The 24666-nt window shown below is 36.4% G+C and overlaps 1 protein-coding gene across 1 annotated transcript in view; it reads right to left on the bottom strand.

Annotated features, from left to right (window-relative positions):
* Positions 1-4047: 4047 nt before the first annotated feature.
* The window catches only part of UGCG (UDP-glucose ceramide glucosyltransferase), a 34706-nt gene continuing 14087 nt past the window's right edge, over positions 4048-24666 (bottom strand). Inside the window, exons 2-9 of the mRNA XM_019749553.2 lie at positions 20301-20442; positions 13307-13409; positions 12515-12616; positions 10279-10391; positions 8703-8881; positions 7632-7718; positions 7159-7348; positions 4048-6692 (exon numbers count right to left, since the gene is read on the bottom strand). Of these exons, the coding sequence (XP_019605112.1) occupies positions 6522-6692; positions 7159-7348; positions 7632-7718; positions 8703-8881; positions 10279-10391; positions 12515-12616; positions 13307-13409; positions 20301-20442 (1087 nt within the window). The 3' untranslated portion in view covers positions 4048-6521. The remainder of the gene's footprint in view (positions 6693-7158; positions 7349-7631; positions 7719-8702; positions 8882-10278; positions 10392-12514; positions 12617-13306; positions 13410-20300; positions 20443-24666) is intronic.

Here is a 24666-nt window from a genome sequence, read left to right as displayed (position 1 = left end):
ACCTTGTGGTTGAGCCTGCGCTCCAACGGAGCCATCTGGCCACCCAGGAGCCTAGCTGCAGCTCATTGACTTCATTCTAGTGGCAAAGGGTGCAGCTCGCTGGCTCATGTGGGAATCGAACTGGCAGCCCCATTGCCCAGAACTCGCGCTCTAACCAACTGAGCCATCCGTCTGCCTGCAAAACATTTTCATCACTCCAAACAGAAACTTTGTATCTCCCAATTCCTCATATGCTCCAGCCACTGACAATCACTAATCTACTTCCTGTCTCCACCGATTTGCCAATTCCAGACATTTTGTACAAATGGAATCATACACTATGGGGACCTTTGGATCTGGCTTCTTTCACCTAGCACGTTTTCAACGTTGTGTTGTGGCATGAATTAGTACTTCACTCCTTCTTTAGGGCCGAAGTATTCTATTGTAAGGATATGTCATGTTTTATTTATTCATCAGTTGGTAGGCATTTGGGCTGTTTCCACTTTTTTAACTATTATGAATAATGATACTATGAACATTCATGTACAAGTTTTTGTGTGGACGTATGTTCCCTATTTGCAATTCTCTTGGGTGTATACCTCGGAGTGCTTTTATTCATTTATGTTTCAGGTCTTCTATAGTAAATATGTACTATTTTTATGATTTGAAAAGCAATGTGTTACTTTATAAAAAACAACAACCCAAGAACCAATAGGGTTTAGGGTGTTGGTGAGATGATTTACCATGGTGACTTCTGAGTCCTTCCAATAACCACTGGCTTCTCAAAGTAAACAAACAAAAACCAGAACTAGAAGATTCCAGAAAAGTGAAACAAAAATTCAGTATTTCACTCATATGCAGAGGAATCATTTTATTAAGCAGAGGGTAGAAATGAAGTAGCAAATGCATTGCTCACACAATGAGCAGTTAAAGTGTTACACAACATTGGAGCCAGAGTTAATGAGTTTCTCCTAGACCATCAAAAAATGAGTGACTATTACGTGAAGACACTGGAAGGAAAAGACAGGTGAAAAGAGAAAAGGGCACACAAATGACTAACTACTAAGACATACCAAGTTCGGGGCCTTAAAAAGCTGGAAATAACTTGCAGACTGGAAGTAGAATGCCTGACAAAATGAAGCAGATGATAACATACATACACGGAGCTCTGGAGAAATCGAAGATAAAGGACAGAAACTTTCAGGAAAGTTCCAAGGAAATAGCAGGAAAGCAAGGAAGCTCTGGTTCAACTTGGAGAAAAGAATGGTCTGGTGACAGTGAAGCACAGGGGTGGGAGTGGCCTAGTGGGACAGAAGGTTGAATGAAATGAGAAAAGGAAGGACTACCTTTCACTGGGCTTTGAGTAGTGATAAGGAATGTAGGGTCAGAGAAGCCAAAGTCAGAGGTTAAGCTCTAGGTCAATACGGAGACAAAGCATTAATAAGCCAAAATAACACAATAAAAAGGTGCAGACTGTGGGCCGGGCTGTGGAACCCCAAGTTCCATATTGGATGCTGATCCTGGAGTAGGGAGATTAAGCTATGATAAAGTCACAGGACTGGAAGATGTGGATGGACAGGAACCCTTCGTCATTTCTTTCTGACATGAGAAGCTCTTTTTAACCTAAGATTACTGGGATCTTGGTTGGAAAATGCAACCCTATTGCAGTTTCCAAATATCTGTACCCATAGTTTTTATTTCTTCTTCACGTGCTCCTTAAATCCAAATAACTTGACTTCTGCTCCTTCTACTCTAGTGAACTGGCTTCCTAGGAGCAGCCATTCTTAAAAAGTTTTCCTGGCACAGAAGCCAGATGGGCATTCTCAGGGTCAGAAGCAATTTCTGGCTCTATCTGGAAGTCCCACCCCTTTCTCTCTCTTTCGTCCAAAATATACCATAATGTAAAACAAGACAGATCATTCATAAAGAAGGTATATTACTCACCTGCTGCGGCTTCACCTTCCATGATCTGAGACAATTCACAATGGACTGAGATCCAGCAACACTGGTGACACTGCAGGAAGTGTGTCTGCTTCAGAATTCACCAGCCTTTCTTATCCTTTATCGTCCATGACCCCTCTTGATCATTTCCTTCTTGAAATCTCTTTCCAAAGCAACTGTGGCACTTTTTTTTTTTTTTTTACTACTTCTTTCGAAGAGGAAGGAACTAACCACCATCACTATGCTTTATATAAATGACATCCCTGTTCCACATTGTAACAAACTTAGATTCAGAAGATTACGGAAGCTGCCCCAAGTCTCATAGCTACCAAAAGGCTCAGTCTGACCCCAGGTTTGGCAGCCTCATTTCCTGGATGTTTTTCTCCCACTGTGGAGATGATAGAAGTTTCAGAGCTGATGACAAGTGTAAAGCAACAAAGTAAAAACAAGATGACATTGGGAGGTGTGGAGGCAGCAGGGGAGGGCGGTACAGATACTTCCACATCTGGAAAGAAATGATATCCTTAAACTGTTTAGATAATTACAAGTCCATGCTGCTAGCATGAGTGTTTTGATGACTAATAGTCTAAACAGCGTAACCGCATGAAACCATTCCACACGACACCCACAGCCTCTGCCAATCTCTCCCAGAACTGGGGAGGGACCATGCAAAGGGTTTTAGCACATTTTGATTCTTAGGAAACTAGCTGATTAAGAAACTGTTCAAGATGTATCTTTATTTGTTTTTAGAAAATGTGGAGGTAGTTATTTTAAACTATCTGGCAGATATTAATATTGTTTAGGTAAGTGACTCAATTCAAAGCATATCCTAGCAGCTCTGCAGGGATAATTGTTTGCCATTTTACAATGTTTGTTTTCTTTACAACAAAATAAAGTTGACGTAGTCAAACTGTAACTTGAAATGAATAATTCAAACAATATATCCTAATCAACTTCAAAAAGAAATGTCTGAACTATTTTCATCTACGTGAATATAGTCTTGTGGTATGTACTAATTTTCTCCATCAAATGATGTATGTAAAGCATTTTACCTTACACTAGCTTTACAATAATTTACATTCTTGTTCTGCAGGTTTGCATCCGATCCAATAGAACAATTTTTAAGAGCTGGAATACAGGTGGTTATTTTTTTTTTTAAGGATTTTTTAAAATTTAGGGTTTATATAACAAGTTTTAAAGTTCCTATCGGCAGAACTTTAGACCACATGAGCTAGTGAAGTAACACACAACACTGGGACCTGATAATACTATATAAAGGGGCCACTCCCAGCTCTGCCTGCAACTGTCACCTAATTTTTGTGATCACACCTTTCACAGTGGCCGTCTCGACTTCTTTGCTCTAAAATAAGGGTGAGGGCTCTTCGAAGTTTGCTTCGCTCTAAAATTTTAAGACTTACACTCAACTGTTTATCCTTTCTTGAACTTTAAAGTTAGAAGTATACTTTACAACCCAGGAAAAATGAGCTTGTTTCCTGGGCCACGGCCAGAGACCCCCTTTACAGTCTCCTCTGCCCCCCACCCTTCCCCGGGATTGGTTCTCCAGTTAGGAATATTTTTCTCTTATAGGCTGGTGGTAAAACAGGCCCAGGAGTGTCTCTAGCTTGGGAGGAGGCCGGCGCTGGCAGTGTGTGGGGGGCAGCTTAGTCTGTCTTCTGCTAGGCCTCCAGCAACAATGCCATTCCATTCCTTTCCTTGGACCTGCCTTGCCTAGCCACTGGAGTTATAAGATCTAGACGGCTGAGTTCAGGCTGTGAGCCCAGGTGAGAGAGGGGCCAAAAGGACCAATGGGACTTCTGTAAATGTTATTATGGGCCAGTGCTTCTGAGTTCTATCTGCACAGCTCAGGCCCCACCCCAGAATAATTAAACCAGAATCACTGTGGGCAGGACCCAGGCATCTGTATTTTCAAAAAAGATCTCCAGGTGATTCTACCATGCAAAATTCTGAAAAGTCCAACTTTAAGTCATAAATCTGCCTGTAGCACACGTAAAAGGAAGATTTCAAAATTAACACTTGACAGAATTCTTCTAATAATTCTGATGCAAATAATGGAACATGTTGAGGTTATTTATAAAAATGTAAAATGAAAGACAGGAAACAAAAATATATTATTGCTAATGTTTTGATTGTATTCAAATTTTTATTTTTTGAACAAAAAACTTAAGACAATGATTTTAAATAATAAAACATGGCATATTCTAGACACTTTGAAAAGACAGTTTATTAAATTGGGACTCCTACAGTTCTGTTGTGATACTTTCTTCAACATTTATATTATTTCTTACCATTTTATTATCACTCTAAACTTGCTAAACAAAGAATCACTCTGTCTGCTTAAGTGAAGCTTCACTTGAAGGAAATACTCCACTACCACATAAGACACACAGACAGAACAGTCCTTTTATTATATTTACAAAACACAAGAAGTCTGTCCAGCCATTTTGGTTTTGTTGTTCCCTTGCCCATACTGAGATCAGCAAAAAGCTAAGTAATAAGCAAGACTTCACTTCGGCAGTGCATAGGATGGCCTCAACCAAACTTCATTAAACAAACCAACAAATTACAAAATTCAACTTGTATAACAGTGATTTAAAAACAGAAACACGGAGTGGGTCACAACTAGACTGGTTTTCACTGTGCAACTTTCCTCAGGGAACAATACTACCCATTTCACAGAGAAAGGAATATGCATCAAAGCCTTTATTCACGAAGAGGATGCCCTTCAAACAAATTCATCATAAGGCAGGGGGGAAAAAAAAAGAATGAAGCAGTTTGGCCCAGAGAAAAGCTTATATATTAATGTGTATACATAGCATATACACATTTACAGATATAGTACAATTTAAACCATGTATATAGTCATTAGACAATTAAATGAATTGGCTCAGTGAAGTGAAAAAGTGTTCATTTCCTATAAATATGTAGTTATTGCTAATATGCTACACATATGGTTTGACATGGAAACTGTAGTAACAGAATTTAAAGCTGCCATATTGCCAGAGTCAGCCCTGCAGCAGGCATTCATACGGACAACATGCCATCCAATCCTACAGAAAAAGCAAAAATTCCACTACGAAAAAAAAGAAAGGCTTATGCACTGTCCCTTACATATTTGCCTATTTTTTTTTAAAACAAAAACAAGTCCAGTTCACCACAAGTTAAGCACAACCTGACAAGCAAGTTTAGCGGCATGATGGAGCAGAGAAGAGTGAAATACAGCATGCATTTACAGCTCGCACTGATCTAGTCTATTTTGTCATACAAACTGGAATACAAAAATCCAATTTAAATAAGACTAGACTAACTATAATAGTAAAAAAAACCAAAACAAAACAAAAAACCACACACACAGTAGACTTAGTTTGATACTGATTAATTTTAAGAGTAAAACTCATCCTGTCCCCTCTTAATACTCTACTGCAATTTAATTATTGATGGCTATATATTTACTTACTTAAAAAAGATATTAAATACCTGTATCATGAAATTACATTCTTTTTAACAATAAGACATACTGTGTAAGAAAATAGCTCATGTGTGAAATGTGTCTGAAATGCATTTTTCCTCACAACTATCAAAACATCCATTCACACTAAAACAAAACCACCCCACCCCCACCCCCCAAAAAAAAGGAAAGATGAGGTGTGTCGGGTGAGGAGCAGGGAAGGAAAGGAAAGGTTTACCAGCACAGTGATTAACAATGGTTCAAGACAGAACCAACAAGAGTTGGTCAGAAAGATGCCTTCAATACACGGCTACAAATGAAAACCAAACTCAACCACTTTTGGTTCATTGCAGTGAGACCAAAAAAATATCTCTCACAGATTCATAGAAATACTAGACTCCAGCTCTTTTATTATTATTATTTTTAAAGTTTTTCTGTTTGTTTTTGCAAGGCCTAGCTACCTATTACAATTTATATCTGCTCTGCAACAACTACAAGAGGTAGGCATAAAGCTTGAAAAAGTTTCTCAGTTAGTACCTCACTGCGATTGTTCACTGCGTAACAGTTCACTTCAGACGTGAACAGTGATTACCTTCTAGTCTTTTCTAAACCCCCAAAGCTGCTGCCATCCTATAAATGTTCTAAAAGTGTACTCACAAATAAGAAACTTTTTCTACTGAAGGATACTGTCAGTGTTTGTTGCAGAGCTCATGTATATATATATATATACACACATATATATATATACACACACATATATATACATATACACACACATATATATATACATACACACACACACACACACACACACATATATATATATATATATATATATATATATATATATATATATATAAAAATTAAAAAAAATAAACAACAGAAACCAAATCTAGGTTCCTAGAACCAATTCTCTTGATTTTCTACTGCCACAAAATAAAGGGTACCATTTGGCCAAGACTACAGATGTGTTGTTGTTGTTTTTTTCACAGATGCAAGTGCCATGCAAAATAAATTACAGATACCAAAACATACATATGATAAAACTACTGAAGGTAGATCTTTAAAAGCATTTATATAAACATAATTTATAATACTTCTCTTTTTTCCTTTATGTACAGTCACAAAGCTGTAGTTATACATCTAAGATTTCTTCTGCTGTTCCTCCACAGCGTAATCTGTAGCGACCAGTTCTCCAGCTTATAGTAGGGTCCCACAATGCGGACAAAAAAATGTATATTGTCATGGATTCACGGATGAACCAAGCTACTGCATAATCAAGTTTTGAAAAACACAGTGTGCCACCCTAGGAATTAAAAAAAAAAAAAAAATTACTGTCAAACTAAAGACACAGTTAAAAAATTAAATTCTTTGAATTCACTTTTTTCAGTACACTACATAAAGTCTTGTTTCTTTAGATAATCCAATTGTTATGCTATATTGGTTAAGAAAAGTTAATTATGAGTAGATAAGAAGCATTAAAAAAACTGCTGTTATATATTCTGAATTTGACTACTTTTGATTTGCTTAACATCGGTGTTTTTTTTTTGGAGTCTTAATAAAAGTGATTGTATAATATAACCAACTGAAAGTTGAAAATCAAGTTGAGCTTTGTGTCCACATTCCACTAAGGAAAGGAATGTTTAAATCTGATATTAACCTTCAATGGGAAGCTGAAGAATGGCTCAGATAGATTTTCTTCAACCTTTTATAAATTGAAAAGTTTTAGTTCCACCAAATGTCTGCAAACCTTTTCATGCCTGTCCACATACCTGCACACCCCTGAGTTGAATGTAGTCAAATATAAACCATGCCAGGCAATGACACATGAAAAATACCATAATATCCCATCTGAATACATGGTGAGCTGCCCATCCAATAATTAAACTGGCAACAAAGCATTCTGAAATCGGCTCACAAATTATTGTAGCAGGAAGCATGTTAATTCGTAATTTGGTCCACCTTAAAAAAAACACAAAAAATGATTTTCTTTAAACAACAGCCTGGTTACAAGACTAATCAAATTTTTCCCCAAAATGAGCAAGCAGCTCTTTACCCTGTTACATAGAGGCCCTCCTCTTTACAGAGCATTTAATAATCTTTCTGTTATTTTTATTTAGTGTACCAAGAAAAAAAGTCTACAAATCCATTTGTATGATCTATACTCTGATGAATAAATACTATAAAATTCAAAGTGTAGAATGTGAGAAAATAGAGATGAACATATAAAAAAATTCTGATTCACCTGATCATTCTGGATTGAAACTGAGAAATTGAATATGAACCAGAGTTTTGCATTGCAACTTGAGTGGACATCGCAAACCTCCAACCTCTGAAAAATAAGATAATTATAAAATGAGTTATGATGAGCATGTGGCAAGTACGGCTGATTATGCATTTACTCACGACTGTAAAGGGTGAGCCTCGTCCTCAGAATTAGTACCCTATTTAGGGTGTATCATACTTATGGATTATTTAGCAATTATGCAATTACACAGGTCTGTGATAGTACCATCTAAGAGCTGGAAGGAACTACATCTCATTTTAGGTTAAGAAACTGAAAAATACAGGCATTCTGAAAGTTCTAAATGGAGTGGGCTCTGTACTTAATAGTTTAGTCTCTGTCACTATTAACCAAAAAAAAGGTGGGGGTGTAACGTGTGGATATTCAAAAAGAAATGGAAACAGAAAGTGGCATTACGTATCTCACGTGAAACACTATGAAACCATTAATCATACGAACACCATCCTAAGAGAATTTTAAAAAAACATACTTCAGTTTTTAAAATCGTATCTAAATCATCACAGTAAAATATCACACAAGGCAATAACCCCCTTTAAAAGCAAATTATCATTTTTGTGTTAGAGAAATGTTAAGTGAATTAGCTTCTTAGCAAAGCATCAAATAATATGAGAAATTTCAAAATTTGAAATCATATTTTTAAAATTTTCACCTATTGGCTTACGACTACACTGATATTTCTTAATTCTTTTAAAACACAGAAATTTACATTCATACTAATGAAAATTCACAATCACAGAGCCTCTGCTTCTTAATCACTTCAAATCTCATTAATCTGAAGACTAACAGAAGAATCAGAACACTTATTTGCTTCATTAGTATAACATGTCTATATAAATAATTTCTATTACTTTCTAAAAATATTAACCTATTCTGTACTCACTAGCAAAAAACAAAACAAAACAAAAATATTAAATAAAATAGCCCTTAATCCATGGGTTTAACGAATATAATAAACCAAGAGAAGTTAGGCACTAAAAACTACTGTAGCCTACTGTAATTTTGTTTTCTTACCGGTCAGCTATTGCTTTGGCCATAAAGTAATCTTCAGCAATGTATTGAGCAAAAGCTATAAGCCCTCCTGCTTGATCTAACACATCCTTTCTCATTAAACAAGACATTCCTGTCACACATTTGAAACCAGTTACATTGGCAGAGATATAGGACCTTGGATGAGAAGTTCCAAAATATACCTGCAAAAAAAAAAAAAAAAATTAGAATTTTATATTCCAAGTATGGGTTTATAAACTCTTATTTCTAATGAATTTCCTTTAAGTATGACTGAATCAGCACCCTAATATTCTTACATAAACTATCTGAATAAAAGCTGGTATAAAATCCTGTTTACATATAGCAGGAGTAATTTCTTCGGTTGACTTCTGTTATTATCTTGTTATTATTTCTGGAGGGGGAAAGTACATTCTACTGTCAAATAAATATTGTCTTCCCCAAAACTGCAAGAGTCAAAGATATATCCAAATAAAATTTAATTTGGATATAAGACAGGTAAAAGTATCAGTCATTGTCATATAAAATATTAACAAATATTTAATGGCCTGCTTTCAGAACGTTCATGTAACCACACATACACATCTACATATAGGTGTATGTATGTGTACACATGTGTATGTGTGAGTATACACACATGCTTACATATACAAACATCACCTATAGTTATATAAACCTATAGGATAATCGAATTCTTAATTCCTTTTCTTGTCTCCTTTCATAACTAGCTGCTTCCTGTCCCTGAGTCACTGAGCTTCTTTCCAATTTCCAATTTTATTTTTCAATGTATTTTTCATAAACAGGCCAGATATTAAAATTCTGTCTCCCATATCTACGTTTCCGTAGAGACCCTTTGAAGTCATGATATATGCAAGTTGCTAAATTAATGGTAGAATAAGATGGTCATTTCCCTACTTATTAGACATGAAGCCCTATTTATTATTTCCATCTTAGATATGCTGCCTTTTCTAACTAGCTTGAAATAGAGAGCAGTGATCTTTCTCAATGGCAGGCGTTACACACACAGCATGGAACAAGAGAATTATCAGGGCAATGAATTAAGAATATGATTCTTGCCACCGACCCTATGTCCAGACTGTAATGAAGCCCTCTGCGGTACTACATTGGACTAAACTGCAAAGACCAGAAGCACACATCTTAATTCCTTAAGCAGCTATTAAGTGAGGTCTTTAGGAATGAGAAGGGACTAAGGGCTTTGATGGTGACTCCCAAGATCTCTTTATAGAAGGGAATAATTCCTCCGGCCTGTTTCCATTCTCTCTAACTATGCAGATTAAACCTAAATTAAGGGAGTGGGTGTAATCTGGAAGATGTGTTATCATTGACATATATATATCAACTTGGATGTTTCTAAAACAAAAACACAATGTGGCATATAAGAATAAAAAGTATTTTCTTTTAAAGCAACCACCCAGAGATTCCTTTACTAAACAATAATTTGATTAGTGGACAATTGGTCCTGTCCAAAACAAAATGTTATCCCAGCTCTCAGAATAGTCTCAAGCTTCTGGGAGATTCGGGATCTGATAAGAAGAATATTATTTATGACCATCGCACTTACCTGTTCTAATGTGGCCGCAAAGCCCTGTCTGTCTGCTACATAAGGCAGCCCATGAACCAAGCCTACTTTCTCTGTCATTTGGTTGACCATGTCAGTGAGCGTGTCTGAAATTACTATAATAAAAAAGACAAACAGGTGGCAAGGGGGAGAGAGACAAAATTCTTTTTTAGTCAAATGCCTACTAACGTAAAGTATATTTTGTGAGTTGTTTATTAAATTAAGAAGAATTGTTTTTTTACATCTGGATCTAATAAAAGGAATCTCAATCACCTTTGAAAAGAATACAAAATTTCAACAAGGCATAATTTATGATGAGCTAATTCACTCTACACATTTTCAGGCCAGTATACACCTACTATGTACCAGAGGCAGGATATACCTTGAAAACATTACTCCCCCCATTTTAGAACCTCCGAAGTGGAATAATGGATAATGTGTCCTAGTCCAAAAGCTACAGGAGCAGAGGTCAAAGGTCAAACCCTGTGTTGGCTCCTCCACCCTCCAACCACAGGAAATGAGCTCCACTTTCTTGGACGGTAAAAGATAGTGCATCTCACAAAACTGCTGACAGGAATGAAACGAGATTATACCTGACAGACGTGTGCACTGCAAACATAACAAATGTACGACAGTAAATAATTCAATATAGTCAATGTGAAGAATGAACATAATCTGACCATGAATGGATAAATGTGTAATGATACTGATTAATTAGGAGTGCCACACTTCTATTAATTTTCAAATTTGCATTTTAAGCTAAAAAAAAAAAATTGTCCCCTATGCAAACAGCAAACATCTTATATCATTTTACATTACTTCATTTTTATTTCCTTCAAGTTTTTAAGAACTAAATTTATTGTATAAAGCTGCATCTGGACCTTAAATATGCATATTGTAGGGCAGTGGTTCTCAACCGGCACTACCCAGAGACACTGCTGGTTGTCACAACTGAGAGAGGGGTGTCACAGGCATCTAGTGGGTAGAGGCCAGGGATGCTGCTAAACCTCCTGCTGGATGGCCTCAACCACAAATATCCAACACAAAATGCCAATAGTGTTGAGGTTGAGAAACCTGAGGTAATCAGAGTATAACAGAATATTACAGAACACTAAAATTATTGTAAGTATAAATGTTTAAAAATGCAAATTATAATTTCAGTATATAAAAGTCTTCCTGTTAAAATCAGCTAAGTAAAAAGCGAAGCATGTATTCTAGTGAAACACCTATTAATTTCTGTCCCTTTGTGTGAGAGCGTATATTGTGTGTGCCACAAACAGATTAAAGTAAAAGATAAGTACCACATGAACAAAGGAAAATTTACACCTACGAAAAAGCTCGGGGACTGTATAATGGACCATGACTACATTTTTTTTTTGCTATTTATTTATGAAATGTATTCTTATATAAATGATGTATTTCTCTGCGCAGACAGCCTTCACCTCATTGCACTAATAGCACATCTTTAATACCAGCTATAGGACAAGTCCCAACAAAAGGTCTGTGTTTGTGGGTGTAGCACTTGTCCACCAGGCACTGTAGGGAGGAGGCGGAAAAGCCAGCCTCTGCGCAGGGTGAAGAATGGGGAGTGGGCAACATGATACCCTTCTGACAGGTGGTTTTCTCCCAGGAAGGAGAACATACAAAGCTTCCATCTGGGTTTCAGGTTTGGGGAGAGCTGGAAGGCTGAGAAGCCCAATGCAGCACTGCAGCTCAGCTCCTCTCCTTTCTGAGGGAAGCGGGAACTTGTCTTTCGCTCATTTGTAACAAATCACTCTGGCCGAGCTGAGGCTTTGGGGAAACAACAGGGATAAGGGGCATCACCAGAATTAGCAGCAATTAAGAACAGGTCATACACTGCCATAGTGTGGTTGGTGGGTGTCCTCCGGGCCCAGGAACCTGAAGCTATGTAGCCTAGCGAGAGGTGCCACTCAAGACCCAGAGCTGGCGCTGCAGTCTCGTTAATGGAGCTGGGGCTTCAAAATGCTCATTATGTTCAGACATCCCTCATGACTACATTGCTTTAATGGTTAGAATTTTCTCAAAATGAACAAGTTTTTAAACATGTAATATTCCAGGTTAGCGTGAAAAAAAGTCAAAATCTTAGCATAACTTGACGTATTACCATGAAATAATGATGAAATGAATTTATTAGGCAAACAAAAGGGATTGATAAATTTATTTTCAGGTTGCTTTTATCAAATGAATAGTTTTATAAAATAAATAAGGAAAACCTCACCTCTTATTCCACTATCACAAATCCAGATAAGATCATACTTGGCAACTTCATATCCTGGCATTAGATTATTAATTTTAGGATTAATGCCAACCTTTTTGCCACCTGAAAAGTTAAAAGTACAGCAGTGAAAAAATATTTACTATTATATAGATACATGGTAGAGAGAAGTGAAAAGTACTTGCACATTTAATAATTTAAATGAACATACTTTAACATTGTTTTCCATTCCTTATTCATAATGTATCTAGAAAAAACTGGTTATTCTCAAAAAAATAATTACATCATTTATCTTTGAAAAATTCTTAGTTTGTTTTCCAATTCTTAACTTCTTGTATTAGTTAGTAAGTATGGATCAATATTTAATGGAAAATTTACCTCTATAAAAAGTCTTCAGAATAAGCCTACAAGCTTTTGGAAAAATATTCTTTTTGCAAGAAAAAAAAAAGGGAATTCCATTGCTCACTCCCAATTACAGTGAATGAGATATAGAAAAGGCCACACAGTGAAAATATTAAAGAAACAAAAACAGACTCTCATATCTGGTTGATAAGTAAAACATAATTTGGGTAACTTTTTTGTTGTTGTTATTTTGTTACTCCCAGATACGAAACAAAAAACCTTTTGTTTTTATAACTTAAGTTTTCTCATAAGGATATAAACACCTTACACTTCTCCAACAAACCAGCCCATAGCTTCAGTGGACGGCTGACACCTTAATCGATAGTTTAATGCAAAGATCAATGCTACCTAATACCATGAAAGCAAAATGTTATTGCAGAATTTGTTACTTACCTATGAACAATCTAGCATCCACATTTGGATATTTCCCAAGAAGCTTCTTACATACATCAATGGCTGGATCATCATGATCTTGTACACAAAGGAGTACTTCATACTAGCCAAAGAATGTATTTTATATCAATTAAACTCTTTGACCAAAAAGCATTAAGAAGAACAAGCAATTATGCACACAAAGTTTAAAAGTGAAGAAGAGTATATTCATAATGGATGCAAACACTTATGATATTAAGGGTTGGCTTTAACTGAGGGCAGCTTCTCCAGAACAGGGGCTGTCTGCAAGCTGAAGAGATCATGGAGATTGGCGGCGCCTACAGCTGAAGTCTTGCCATTCCCAGAGGCATGGCCTAGTAACTAAATCAGGTCTTAAGCTTCCCCATGCCCTTCATTACTGAAGATTTACTGAATGCGCGAGAGGGTGCCTAGATGTGTAACAGCAACATGGAAAGCAAACAAAATCAACACATCCTCCATTCTCCAGCACTTTGTCTCTGAACTTAATATTATTTCATGAAGGTTCTATGAAGTACATACCATTACAAGAAATTTAAAGGGCTTTCCCTAACTCTTCACGTGAAAAGGACAAAGTGAGATTAGATTTTCATTGTATAATAGTTTTTGAAATAATGTAGAATTTGATTTGATTCAAAATGCATCATTCTGAAAAGCATGCTTACTTAGCCTTTTAAATATGAGAATACTCAGGATTTTATTTTGCCCAGTGCTATGTTTACTAACTCTGATAGTACATTAAGGAAGTCATTTCTTAGCACTTCACTGGCTGTGTCAAAGTTACCCTGGGACATTTATTTTAAAACGAGAGCACCAGGCCCCATTCTTAGACTTCTGAATCAGAATTTGATTTTGACATGTAACCCGATTTATAAAATCTTGAGCTCTAAGTTACCATTTAGTAAACCACTGAATTTTTAAAAAGTATTTGCTTTCATGTACAAAGATGCTACTCTAACATTTCGTGAGATATGTATTCAAAGTAGTATTTTTTTTTTCAAATAATTATCTTCATGAAAAAATAGCAAAGCCATGTGTTCTAAAAAATAGAAAGAGCTCAGGACACAACTTTAAGTGTCTAACATACAGGGACTAACTCAGGTAAAGGGAAGCCCTATTTTATTTACTCCTATTAATAAGCATACGCAAGTAAAAAGTGGAAATAAAATGTTTACAGTGCCCTTGAGCACAACAATTAATTACTGTTTGCCTAATACATAGCATCTCAGCAAAAACTGGCAATATAGAGATTAGTGATTGAGCACAAAAGAGCTATGACTAAGGTCCATGAAGACGTAGTAAGATTTTTTTTCAAGTGACGAAAATGTTGTCTCAGTAATTAACTAGAGGAGAAAACAATGTATACTGGCGGTGTCCAAATGGCTCAGTTAGTTAGAGCGTGAGCTCTGAACAACAGGATTGCTGGTTCGATTCCCACATGGGCCAGAGAGCTGCGCCCTCCACAACTAGATTGAAAACAACGAGCTGCCGCTGAGCTACTGGTGGGGCAGTCAGATGGCTCAGCTGGTTAGAGCAAGAGCTCTCAACAGCAATTGTGCCGATTCAATTCCCGCATAGGATGGTGGGGCTGTGCCCCCTGCAACTAAAGATTGAAAACGGCAACTGGACTTGGAGCTGAGGGACCCTGAAGAAACACACTGTCCCTCAATATTACCCAATAAAATTTATAGAAACAAAACAAAAAAAGTATACTTTCCTCCTACTTTCTACCTATTATTACATATTCTATCCGATAGCTTCTTTTAATGACTTGAACTGCCACTCAAAAGGTATTGAAACCAACTTTATAGCTACCTAGTTCCTGGAGACCAGATAAAAATCTGAGAATGGGAAGGGCACCACTCCTGCCACACCCCTGAAATTTCCCAAAGGGTTGATTCTGAGTCCCATAAAGTGTCAGCCATCCTGCCAACCTGACTGTCAAAACAATGTTTGGGTGACCCACCATAACACATTGACCTTGACAGTGAGGATTAGAAAGGTTGAGTGACTTTCCAAAGGGTAATAGTAACAATTAGCTTTCCTACTACGTAGTAAACTGCTCAGCTAGGCTTGCTTGAAGGAGTTCCTTGTTTTTCTAAATTTAACAGTTTCTTTAATGTTTTTATAATTTATGGTGTTTTGCACGTATGAGTGAGTACAGAGAAAGGAAATGTTTATAAGCAATACAATTCCATAAAACATAAAAAGCTACTCTTAACCTTTTACCTCAGCAGGAAAAAACTTTGTAAAATAGAATACTAGAAATATACTCAATGGGAAGGAAAAAAAAACTGTATTAGGTGACAGTAAAAATTTTTTGAGAAGTATATGGTGTTAATATACTGGAGGTACAGTTTACCTTTATTCAAAGTCAAAGTTTAAAGTTTTTATTTTTATTGATTACACCTCTTAAAACTTAATTTCAAATGGAAAATAAATACTTTCTGATAAGCCAGAGTGCAAATGAAACTCAATTCACAACATCTAAAAAATGTTCAGATTCCTATTAAAGACAACTTTCGCTTAATTGCTTCTGATATTGGTAGCATTCCAAGTGTTTTCTGAAGTATTAGATTTTAACCAGGAATCTTCATTTTCAGCTACGATTATCATCTCTGTGTCTTCACAGTTTGATCAAACATTTTATTTGCTAGGGCTCTCTCTCTGTATTTGAATAGTTAAATCACTTCAACTACACTGCGACTGGCAAAATACAAGATATTAAATTGGTTCAAGGTTTTCTTAGCTAACACAAAAATAATTTTTCATATTTTTTATACTATCTAAAGGGTTAGGCAAAGGTACATATGTTCAAAAATATGGTGTTTATAAAAATACTATAAGAAAACATTTACTTCATAAATCTGAAAGGGACGTGAGGTATATAGTAAATTCCACTATAAATGGACCCAGTGTGAATATGAGTACATAAAATCTAGAAATAAACCCGGGAGTACTTTAGATGAGGTTAGCCTCCATCAAATCTTTAGTAAAGGTTGCTATATAAATAGCTAAAATGACTATTTTTTCCTTTTTCTTTTTAAACACTGAGATGACTAAAAGTCTGAGAACAAGAGAGTTATAGAAAAATCCACAAACCAGGATTCAGCCCTTTGATATTTAAGAACTGAATAACTATCTGAAACTGCAATAATCATGAATGCTACTTTCCTGCTTTATGGATAAAAAGTAGTATTAATAAAAACACTAGATTTAGACATATAAATAATATTAGAAAAATCTCGTTGATTTAGCCCTACAGACATTAGGAATGTAAAGTTTTTAGTATAGTACACAACATAAAAATATCCTTTAAAAATAGAAAAATGTTTTAAAATATTACTCAATTATATTGCCTATTAAGTAGGAGTACCTTGAATTATTTCTAAATACCTACACATCATGTTTACAGACAAATTTTATGACATTTGGATTACAGTGGAATATAAATTCTATGCCAGAATGGACTTAGACACCAATGCCTAGAACATTCTCTGGCACAGAGTAGGTGACGAATATATTTATTAAGCTAATACATATGTCCTAGGGTAGCTTTTGAGTGAAAGATAGATGCCAGGCAGGAAATGTTTTGTAAGAAAACTGTTCTGAATTCAACGTTTTGACAGATAATATTAAATACTTATCTATTTTCAAGAACTAGGTAGTTTATACTATTTTTCAAATTTATTTGGTAAATCCCTAATCTTTCACACTTAGTAGTTTTATGACATGTATTGTGTTTTATCTTTAGATAACCGATGTGATTTTCGATTGTTTTTAATTCTTTGTTAGAAGACTATTTGGTTAGAAAACAATTTCTCTTCAGGATAGCTACACTGCTAACAATGAAGAATCCAAACATGCATGCACTGAACTTGTAATGTTTTATGCCAAGACTGTATTTGCAAAAAAGAAAAAGAAAAATCACAATTAGAGTGGCCTCACTCTGTTAATAACTCTGTTCATTAATTTTAAACATTCTTCATGTGGCCAGAATTTGCTAAAGTAAAGCCATCGCGCCACGTTAGATGTAGATTCCTGAGTTTTCCTGTTACTGCTGAATTTCTCCCCAAATGCCTTCTTCTATGCTGACACTCAATTTTGTGAAAAATACTTTTTCATTCTTGTAATTTTTTCCAAGAACTAATTTTTTCCCCAAGGAATAAGTGTCAATATTAGGTGGATTTATAAGACACTTAAAGCATAAAAATCTTTCAGGGCAATCTAGTATAGTAAGTCTCACCAAAATTTAGACCTAGAAATTCAGAACAAGTACCAGGATTAAATCTTTCACATACCCAAAATTATATAAAATTTTAGAATTTCAACATGCTCTGTTTTTACCCCCCCAAATGGTCTATAATGTTCCAAATCAAATAACAGTGGAAAAAGTTGCATCCAGAATGAAAACACTTCCTTACTTTTGTAAAACAATATTCACATTTGACAAAAAGCAAATAATTAAAGTTGACTGGGCCTGGCAGTCATATGAATGTTAATTTCATGACTACATGCCTCTTTGGTGACACAAAGGACTCATCTGTTCGCACTCGAATTTGTGTGATTTCAGTGGTTTAACTTCAGTCTCTTGTGGAACATTTTGCCATTGCTTTTGGTCTTTTAAAAAATCAAGTAAAATGCCGAGATCAGAATTCTCCTTTAGATTGCAAGTATTACGTGCTTTTCCTCTGCTTTCTAAATTTTCTATTTACACAGCTAACAATACTTTTATAATTAGAAAATAAATTGTGAACTAAAAACTAAAAACAAGCTCTTGCATATACTGTTACTCATTTAATAGTAAGTACCAAAATAGCTTTCCCCTTGATCAATTTAAATGCCTTGATGACATAATTTAAGTAGAAAAAGAACTAAGTGAAACTAGAGTTCTTGAGATAATCCCAAATTGTAATTAAAAAACAAATAAATCTTCATTCATAAGAAGAAATCAATTATTGATTCATCCCAAATGTTCATAATTAATGGTTACATATGTTCCTGGGGTTATTTTTAAAACCTTTCTATAAATAAAGTCCACACTAACTTCCGCAACCATTTAAATTCCATGACTATCATGTCACAAAAGCTGGAACATAAAAATTTTGTAAATAGGTTTTAAAAGTGGTTGAGTGAGAAAGGGGGAAAGCGTAGGATAATGGTTAAAAAACTTGAAATGTGAGACTGTCACAAGGATAAGTGCATATGAGTCTAAGCTATGTTTTGAGATTCATTTATAATCAATGAAATAAATCTTTCATTCATAAAAATTAATTCTCCTTTCCATTTACTTATGTAATGGGGGGCTTGAAAAACTTCCATTTTTCTCATTGCAAAGCTCATTTTACAATTAATTTTATTTATATAATTCTTCCTGAATTATATGGCCACTTTTTAGTTTGAAAAAAAATCAAGAACTCCGCCATAAAAAAAAAAAAAAATACTGCCATTTGTGACAACATGGATGGGTCTTAGGACTATTACGCTAAGTGAAATAAGTTAGATGGAAAAGTGTAAGAATTATGACTTCACTCTTTTATGGAACGTAAAACAAAAAGCAACAGACGAACAAACAAAACAAACTTATAGACAAAGACAACAGTATGGTGGTTACCAGAGGGGGAGGGGGTTGTAGGGGAAAATGAAGAGGGTAAAGGGGGATCAAACATATGATGATGGAAGGAGATTAGCCTTTGGTGGTGAACACACAGTGGAATATACAGATGATGTATGACAGAATTATAGACCTGAAACACATAATGGTATTAACTAATGTTACCCCAATAAATTTAATTAAAAAAATTAAAATAAAATAAAAAATTTTAAAAGTACATCTTGTTTTTTAAAAATTACATAGTTATTGGATAGATTTATACATGCCTAATTTAGCTCTCTTTAAATTTATTCAATACATATATAAACACACACAAACTAGAAATATTTAATTTTTTGCTTCAAATACTTGGACTCCGAAACTCTGAAAATGATAATATAACACTAAAAAATAACTGAATGATACTCATGTCTACATACTTAGTAAGAGCTGCATTAAGGCTATCATGCCTGTGTCTTCTTTATTCTTTTCATTGGTGCTACCGAAAAAAATAAGGGCTAACACAAAAAAAGTAAGAGAATGAAAACTGGTCATCACGAGAAGTGTGGTGTATATATCATCTTCCTTCTCACTACTTGAGCTACATTGTCCTAAAGAAATAAGAGGGACAGTGTTTCCAAGTGGCAAAAACTATGAAAAAACTGAGGCAAGTGAATAGAGACCACAAAGGGAAAACTAACGGGACTGAAAATCAAGCAGGTAGAAATTAAAGGACACATCCTTCTCACAAGTAGTCTACCCCCAGAACGCCTTTTCAAAAGCAGTGTCTCAAATAGCTGCAGTAAAGGTAACTACAAAAATCAAGGAATATTAAGTTCTCCTAAGAAACTGAAGGGAAGAGATAAAAAGAATGCTCTCATCTCAAGAAAACTGGACGTTCTCCAATGAAGGGAGTACACTGAGTTTATGAATATACAGATTATATAGTTATGATACGAGCAGTACAATTAGATATTAAAACCCTGAAAAATAAAGAAATTAGAAATTAGGTGTGATGAAGCTCTACCTTATCACTAATTTTCTTGGCTCGAAGCCAGATTCTCAGGGGGAGTTCGGTTTAGTTCTAGCTGACCCGCGTCCCATTTCAGACCCCTGCGCACTGCTCTTTCACTCTCTCTCACTGCCTCCTCTTCCTATTGTTCACAAGCGACTCTCCTGGAACAAGACTTTTTTTTATTCAAACCACCAGGCACTTAACACTGTCTGAGTTCCTGGGACTACTGCTATTACAGCATAAATTTTATGAGGTTGACAACCTGACTTTTTAATACCTTCTGTCAAAACGCCTCTGTAAGTATTTACCATGGGAGGGGAGAAAAGCATGGTCTAGCCCATTTCCAACGAGGACAACAGTGTACTTACTTTGGGATAATCCAATTCAAAGAATGTTTCCAAGTTGTTGATGAGGTTAGGATCCACTCCTTTCAGTGGTTTCAGAAGAGACACACCTGGGAGCTTGCTATATGGCTGTTTGTCCGTTGCCTTCTTGTTGAGGTGTAATCGGCTAAAAAGCAAATGACCATATACATTATTACTGGAGAATACATTAGTGCCAAATCTATATGTAGTCTGTACCAAGTTATCAACAAATTTCTAAGTTAAAATATCTCTAAACTGACATCTTTCTAAAGGGATACAGTATCTGAAAATGAAGAAAAGTAGAAGCAGGTAAGCTTCCAGATTAAGAAAACCAGAACTAAGCAGAAGGAGTATTCCCACGAAGGCCAGAACTGAAGACTATTGTCAACTGCTGTACTCTCAGTGCCCAGAACTATACTGGGCACAGAGTCGGCATTCAATAAATACATGGTGAAAGAATGCATGACAGAGTTAGAGCCCATACATTAACTGTCATCAAACTGGCCAAAGAACTATAAAAACCATGGTGGGGAAAATCCCTATCTGAACCAGGAAAATCTGGAAGGGTAACCAGAAAAATTTGAAAAATTTCTATAACAAATATTCCAGATAACCTATGACTGAAAGAAGTACCAAGCCGCCTGCATGGCAAGCAAGAAAATGGGGTAACTAGCAGAACTCCCAATATTCAAAAGCAGGGGTGGAACAGCGGGATGATGAAAGTATGGGGGAAAAAATCTCAATGATGAGAAAAATGTCTATTAATGACACTGCGAAAATAACCAGTGCCACCAATTCACAGATAAGTTAGGTGGCCAAGGTCTCAGTGCTGGTTCATCCCAAGGGTGCTGCAGCACAGAGCGCCTAATGTGGAAAGTCATGCCCCTTAGAGATGAGAGAATGCGCCCGTTAATGTCAGGCTGCCACAACAAAGAGATGAGATGTCATTCAGCAGAGTAGTGAAGTTTCTAAAGGAAGTCACCAAAAGCTTCCTCCCCCTCTTCTCATAAGCAAGTCTCCAAGCACTCAACAGAGGCTAGGACAATCACGGGGCCACCTGCGAGGTATCTTCAGACACACGTCCTTCCACATTTTAACATCTCTGAAATCGATGGCATCTTACAATTGCTGGCAGCCAGATGGCAGTCCTGACTTCGCAGCATGAAAACCAACCAATAAGACCTTGTAGAAGATCTAGAAGATACCAGCATCAGTGCATCTTAGGTTTGAGAAATAAACTATTAATCTCTGAAGGACTTCTGAAGTACACCAGTACCCTCATCCAGAGCAGCCAGCCACAGGCTGGCTCCCAGCGAATTCAGGCAGAGTTGTACTGTAGTGAACGCCTAATGTTTCAGGGATGGCCATCCAGACATCTTTACAGAGAGAAGACAGGTTACCCACAATGGAAAACATTTGAAACCAACAAGAAGTTTAAAAGACAGTGTATCAATTTCTGATCCACACACAAAAGGCTAGAAAACAATGGAGCATGCTCAATGGAGTGCTGCTCAGTGTGGTCTAGTCCACGAGTTGCTTTTTATTGGTCTGTGATGAGACGAAATCAAGAGAAAACATTTAGAAACTTTTATAGCAAGTTGACATTGCCATGCCATCCAAGCATGTGATCAGTAATTTATTTTTATTGTAGTTTTATCAAAGTATCAGTCCATGACAGATTGGAAAAGTTTAAAGGACTAATCCTTTGTCACACATATAGGTTGGAACATACTGATCTACAGAGTTCATCTAAAGGGCTGGACAGGGGTTTCAATCATGATCTAAAATTTCTATAACCACAAAAATGACCACCATTCCATTTCCAACAAAATAGTAGACTAGAGGTCTAGAGAAACCCACCCAATACAGGACATCTAGATTATTAGGGGTGTGTCGGGGGGCAGTTTTAGTATATACTTGACTGAACAGCTAATATGGTTCAAATCACAAAAAATACTAAGAGGTTTATATAAGTCTCCCTGTCCCCCACCTGCCTCATTCCTATCACCCCTCCCCAGCATTATTAGTGTCTTGCTTATCCTTCCAGAGATTTTTTTTTAAATGTATATACAAGCCAAAACATATTATACATACACCAAGGGTGCCAAAAAATTGTATACACATGACGTATATTCATCTTTTGTTATCAGTATATCTTGAGTATCACAATTTTAATACACTTTTTTCCTTTCTTAAAATGTGTATACATATTTTTTTTGGCACCCTCTGTATAAATCCTTATATAATATTTATAATTTTCTTACCTTCCTTTTCCATACAAATGCACTAAAAGCATGCATGTTTTAAATATATGACTAAACTGTTAGGAAAATAAAGGAAAACATCCCAGGACAGAAATGAGAAATTTCTGAGTGAGTGAGTGCTGGAGGTCTTGCTTGCCCCAGGGCCACCTGCTGGTCACTGATGACCTAGAGATGGTGACAAACCTGAGACAAGAATCATAGGAGATCCATTCAGAGAACCTTGTATAAATGTGGAATCCCTGAAAGGCAAAGTTAAAAAATCTTGGCCCACAGAGCTTGGAAGATGGGATGTTGCCTATGTTGGATTCAGTCCTGAGTGAAGTGGAATAAAAGGAAAAAGTTTCCCTGGAGAACACCTAACCACGTGGGTTTGGAACCCAGAATGCAAGCTACGAGTGTTAGTAGAACAAAACCCAAGAGATGGAATGAGACCATCACATGTGACCACGAATACATAAGAAGAATCACACAATGTCTAGAAATGAACATTACAATCACTGACATTAAAACTCAATACACAGGTAAAACAGAAAATTGCATATACACAGTTTAAAAGAGAACTGAAGAATGGAACTAGGTTTGAGGAAATTATCTAGAATGCAGTGCAGACAGGATGAGAGGCAATCACACTGAAATTGTGAAAGAGTATGAGACATGAAGGACAGAATGAGAAGGCCTACAATCCCAGGAATCTTTATCTCTTGGTCCCACTGTATGATCATTAAACAGTATCAAAACACGCACATGAGGTTGATGACCCATCACAGAGAAACCCAGCTCACGGACACACTGCATTTGGCACAGCCTTAGATTAAAAACAAGAACAATTTCAACAGTGCGAAAACACTCAAGTGCTGATCCTATTTCTCCCTTCTTCCCCTTCTTCGTTAAGACATTTTACTTTAAATGCTAATACAGATATGCCTCCTATCTTTTGAAGAGCTTTTCATATCAAGAATGCAGTATTTTGGGGCTGTCAGTTGGCTCAGTCGGTTAGAGCACAGTGCTCATAACACCCAAGTTGCTGGTTCAATTCCCACATGGGCCAGTGAGCTGTGCCCTCCACAACTAGATTGAAGGACAACGACTTGGAGCTGATGGGCCCTGGAGAAACACACTGTTCCCCAATAAAAATAAAAATAAATAAATAAAAAAAGAATGCAGTATTTTATCAAAGACTCATTCTGACTCATTCTGACTCACCTGAAGTCCACTCCAGGTTTATGGTGAAGAGAACTGATGATATAGTAGCATGTCTGGTGGCTCAAAAGTGGCTTAAGAGGTAGAGTCCTCAGAGTGGGCCAGGGTCCTACCTACCAGGTGTACTGGTTTCGAGACTGTTTCTAATTTAAATATCTCAGGTCATGATTTTCTGCATTATATAAACAGTGTGAACTTGAGCTGACTGCATGCACACATTGCACAGGATTTCTCATGGGTGCCCATTTCTACCCTTAGCCTGGTGACTTGCTTTCTTCTAGAATACTGGGAACAGAAGTTTCTCAGTTTTGGGTTCTAGACTGGGAATCTAGTTCTATCTTCCTATCAGGCATTTGACTTACAGACCTGATTTTTTTTTTTTTTTTGAGGCGAGGGAGTACTTTTAGTTGATGGGTAACATACCTATAGTAAAGTTACATATAAGTGTACAGCTCAGTGAATTTTCTCAAAGAGAAACACTTATGTAACCAGTACCCAGATCTAAAAACAGTTATCACCAGAACCCCTGCATGTCTCCTTCTACTTACTCCCCCCAAGGGTAACCACTATCCTGGCTTAACACCATGCAGTAGTTTTGCCGGTTTTAAAATTTGATCTAAATGGAATTTCATAGGATGTACTTTTTTAAGTCTGGTTTCTTTTACTTCACATCATGTTTGAGATTCATCTATGTGGTTACATTTAGCTATAGCTCATTCACTCTCATTACAGCACAGTATTCCTTGTATTAATATGCCACCCTTTATCTCCTTTCTGTTGATAGACACTTGGGTTGTTTCCAGGGTTTGGCCATTACAAACAGTCTGCTGTCTTGTCTCTGTCCCTACATAAGTATCAAAACCCCTGGCTTCTCCTCTCCCCTCCAACCCCACCCCCCACCCCCA

Source organism: Rhinolophus sinicus, linkage group LG04 (assembly GCF_036562045.2).
Source record: "Rhinolophus sinicus isolate RSC01 linkage group LG04, ASM3656204v1, whole genome shotgun sequence".
NCBI classification, from domain to species: domain Eukaryota; kingdom Metazoa; phylum Chordata; class Mammalia; order Chiroptera; family Rhinolophidae; genus Rhinolophus; species Rhinolophus sinicus.
The sequence above is the reverse complement of the archived record's forward strand: the minus strand, read 5'-3'. Positions and strand labels throughout refer to the sequence as shown.